Raw genomic sequence first — 4,064 nt, forward strand, 5'->3', positions numbered from 1 at the left:
GTGTGCCATGCTTAGGAACCGGTACTTGATTCTGAGGGCAAGGGGAGTCAGTGAAGCGTTTCAAACAGGTAAGTGGCTGTCTTAATCCTGTGTACTGTAACAAAAATGCCACAGGCTGGGTGGCTTAACAGCCAGCGTTTACTTCTCACAGTTCCGGGGGTTGGCACATCCAACATCAGGGTCCAGGCAGACCCAGTGTCTGGTGAGAGCCCACGTCCTGGTTTGCAGACTTCTTTTTGTACTGTCTCCTGGCCAAGAGAGAGAGGAGGCAAGCTCTCTCTTGTCACTTTTTATTTTTTAAATATATTCTTATTGATTTCAGAGAGGAAGAGATAGAAACATCGATGATAAGAGAGAACCATTGATTGGCTGCCTCCTGCAGGCCCCACATTGGGGATGGAGCCCACAGCCTGGGCATGTGCCCTGACCGGGAATGGAATCATGACCTCCTGGCTCATAAGCCGATGCTCAACCACTGAGCCACACCAGCCGGCTTCTTTCTTTATTTCTCTTCTTTCTTTACTTCTTTCTTATCCTTCATACTATGTACCCTGAGGTAACCACTATGGAATAACTCATGTTCTGAGAGCCCATGTGGCTACTAGGTGGGCATTCTCATTTCACAAAGCTTTGCTCCCTCCCCCGGCCCTGGGAAGCGATCTATAAAGCAACAAACTTCCTAGTCTCGGACCCAATAGCCCTAAAAGCCTTTCCCTTGATCCTTATCACAAGTTGACTACCAGCCGCTGATTTCTAGTTACATGCAGCACAAAGGAGAAGTTAGTCACTCCGCCCTGACGCATCTGTCAAAACCAGCAAAGACCAGAATCCAGATTCGTGTCGTGAACCAGGCTGGCAAGCCGGGGACAAAAAGAGAATGTAAGTGAGAGGGTCTCTGTCGTCCAGGGAAATTGGTCAGTGTTGTGGCATTCTGCTTCCCCACGCCCCCTCTGGAATTCTGCGGCTCTTCTGGAAAGATGTAGATTGTTTCCCCAGAAAATACCCGGGGCGTAGCTGCTTGATGTGTGCAGACGCAAGCATTTCAGGTCACAAGTTCAGGCTGGTGCGCTGGTTGTTCAGACAACGCTGGGAGTCCGCATAAAAGCCTCTGTAGGGGCCCAATAGGGCAGGCCCAGGACAGCGTTAGAATGTGCCAGAAGATGAGGGCAAACTGCACAGGCGCTTCCCCTGAATGCAGCCTGGCACAGGGACCCGTGCAATCCCCTCCTCACCCAGGCCCTTTGTGCTGTGTCTGCCAACGCAGCAGCCGCCGCCCCTATATAGACCCGCTGGTGCCCGCTGCAGCCACTGACCCGCCAGCCGGCCATGGGGAAGGTGAGCGGGGCGCAGATGCAGTGAGAAGGCGGTCAAACCCTCTGCACAGGACCTCCCGGGGGCCCCGGTTTCACTCGGGCTGTGCTTCCTTTGCAGATCACCTTCTACGAGGACCGCGGCTTCCAGGGCCGCCGCTACGAGTGCAGCGGCGACCAGCCCGACCTGCAGCCGCACCTGAGCCGCTGCGGCTCCGTGCGCGTGGACAGCGGCTGCTGGATGCTCTATGAGCGCCCCGACTTCCAGGGCGCCCAGCACTTGGTGCGGCGCGGGGACTACCCCGACCCCCAGCAGTGGCTGGGCCCCAGCGACGGGGTGCGCTCCTGCCGCCTCATCCCGCAAGTGAGCGAGGGCCTCACAGTGTAATTGAGGGGGGGCTGGGGGGTGAGGGTGAAGGAGGTTTCCTTTAAAAAGCACCCCAGGATTGCCCTGGCCACATAGCTCAGCTGGTAAGCGCATCATTGCAATAGCCAAGGTTGCAGGTTTGATCCCTGGTCAGGGCACAAACCGATCTCTCTCTCTCTCTCATAAATAAGTAAAAAATTATTAAAAAAAAAAAAAAAGCACCCAAGGATTGAATGGGCTTTAGATACTTGCCTAAGCTCAAATAGATACTTGCACAAAAACAGCACAGACTATGGGGAAGAACTCACTTAGGGAAAGAGTCTGTTTTGTTTGTTACCTACCAATAGGTCAATCAAAAGTTGCCTGTAACAAATGCAATAACAGAGTGGGATAGAAAGCCGAGCTTGCAGATGGGAAATTGGTTGGACAGAGAAGGCAGTATTTCTAACAAATCAATTTATACCTATAGTAAGGGCATTGACTAGGAACGAAATAGTAGACGGGGCATGAAATCCACTGCACTAGACTAGTAGAAATGGAAAACTCTATTGTTAGTGTAAGCTATTCAAAGGTAACGTTCAGCTTTGGGAAAAGTAATGGTTCTTAATTTGGGAAATCAGGTGAATTAGGTTCAAGTGACCAAACCAATTTTCAATGAAGTATGTGATTTTTTAAAATCCTACTTTAGTGGTAAATTTATATGGATATAAATTTGGGAGATAACACTCATGTTAAAAGAATACTAGTCAAGTACTTTACATTATCCCCCTAATATTGGTTTAACACTAGGAATCAAGGAATTGGGTAATTAGGAGTTAAGCAAACAAGATATTTGAGCTCTTGATAGATTCTAACCCAAACCTTGGATCTCTTAAACATTTCTCCTCCTAGATCTGAAAGAGAGAACAGGCATGCAAATATGTGTTCATGTGAGTAGGACACAAGCCCATACGAAGCATTCACAGCAATCTTAGAGTCTCAGGTTTTACGGGGACAATCCCACCCCCCAGCCCTCCACGTTCATCTGTCATTTGCTTGCTTCTTCTCTCTGTGGGTGGAGCAGTCGAGCTCCCACCGCCTGCGGCTGTATGAGAGAGAGGACCACAAGGGCCACATGATGGAGCTGAGTGAGGACTGCCCCTGCCTCCAGGACCGCTTCCACCGGAGCGAGGTCCGCTCCCTCCAGGTGCTGGAGGGCTGCTGGGTCCTCTACGAGATGCCCAGCTACCGGGGGCGGCAGTACCTGCTGCGGCCCCAGGAGTACCGGCACACCCACGACTGGGGGGCCACGGATGCCAAGGCCGCCTCTCTGAGGAGGGCGGTGGATTTATACTGAAGTCGGTTCATGCCACCATTTTCTCACTTTGGAACCTAATAAAGTACTTCGTCTGTATTGTTGGCAATGGCTGGCTTCTGTCTTTCCTTCGTTGTGTGCCAATGAATTCACTGGTCAATGGTCCCTGATAAAGGGGGGGAGGAGTTCCTAGAAGAGCTTCAGGGTAGAGTTAAGACTTGAACAGGTTCAGAAGAGGGGGTGGAGAGAGGAGGCAGGTTGCCTGAGAATGGGGGGCAGGTCAACGTAGAGAATTGGGAAGCGTGGCTGTGGAGAATGGAGCCTTCAGCCTCTGCTTTGAGGAACAACATTATTTTTTGACACAAGACATGGTTGGAGGCCACAGAGGGTCAGCGATGAGCGGTGAAGAAGAGCCCACGTGGCAAAAAGCCTGATGGCACGACATAAGGACTTGTGGTTTGTTGACTCTCAAGCACGGTTCTGCGGAACTGATCCTACTGCTGCCATTGGCCGTGGCCAAACTTTTGGACTCAGTTGCAGGACCTCCTTCCTAATCTAAAACAGCTCCTGATCGGGGCGCGCCTCTTGGCCAGTACAGCAGCTGGGCCAAATACTGAATGAAGGGCAAAAACTGCATAGCTGTACACAACACCAGCTAATACAAATAAATGGATGATATACACATTACTATGTCTTTTTATTATCTAATCTTACCCGAAGGTATTTTCCCATTGTGGAGCATGCAAGAGGGAGCCGATCAATGGGTCTCTCTCATCATTGATGTTTCTATTTCTCTCTCCCTCTCCCTTCCTCTCTGAAATCAATGAAAACATACCAAATAAATAAATTAATTGATTAAAGGCTCTGCCCAATTACTAGCCACCAGAAATCATAACTTCTTTGAGTTCAAGTCTTCACCATGTATTGAGCACCTGCCGTGGGCCTGCCAGATGTGGCCCTGGGGATGAAATGGAAGGCATTGTCCCTACCACCACAGAGCTCTGTACACAATACTAAACATGGACGCTCAATGAGAAGTATATAATCACATGTTAGAATCAAGTCCTGCCTAAGTACCACTTAATACATAGGC

At 50.1% G+C, this 4,064-nt stretch overlaps 1 protein-coding gene across 1 annotated transcript; it reads left to right on the forward strand.

The window, feature by feature from the left end:
* The first annotated feature begins 1,273 nt into the window (after positions 1–1,273).
* On the forward strand, positions 1,274–3,132 carry LOC118709858 (gamma-crystallin C). Its single transcript, XM_036422137.2, has 3 exons — positions 1,274–1,335; positions 1,432–1,674; positions 2,741–3,132. Exons 1-3 carry the CDS (start codon positions 1,327–1,329, stop codon positions 3,011–3,013), a joined length of 525 nt encoding a protein of 174 aa, XP_036278030.1. The 5' UTR covers positions 1,274–1,326; the 3' UTR covers positions 3,014–3,132.
* The last annotated feature ends 932 nt before the right edge of the window (positions 3,133–4,064 follow it).

This window comes from Pipistrellus kuhlii, unplaced genomic scaffold (assembly GCF_014108245.1).
Source record: "Pipistrellus kuhlii isolate mPipKuh1 unplaced genomic scaffold, mPipKuh1.p scaffold_m20_p_7, whole genome shotgun sequence".
Taxonomy (NCBI): Eukaryota; Metazoa; Chordata; class Mammalia; order Chiroptera; family Vespertilionidae; genus Pipistrellus; species Pipistrellus kuhlii.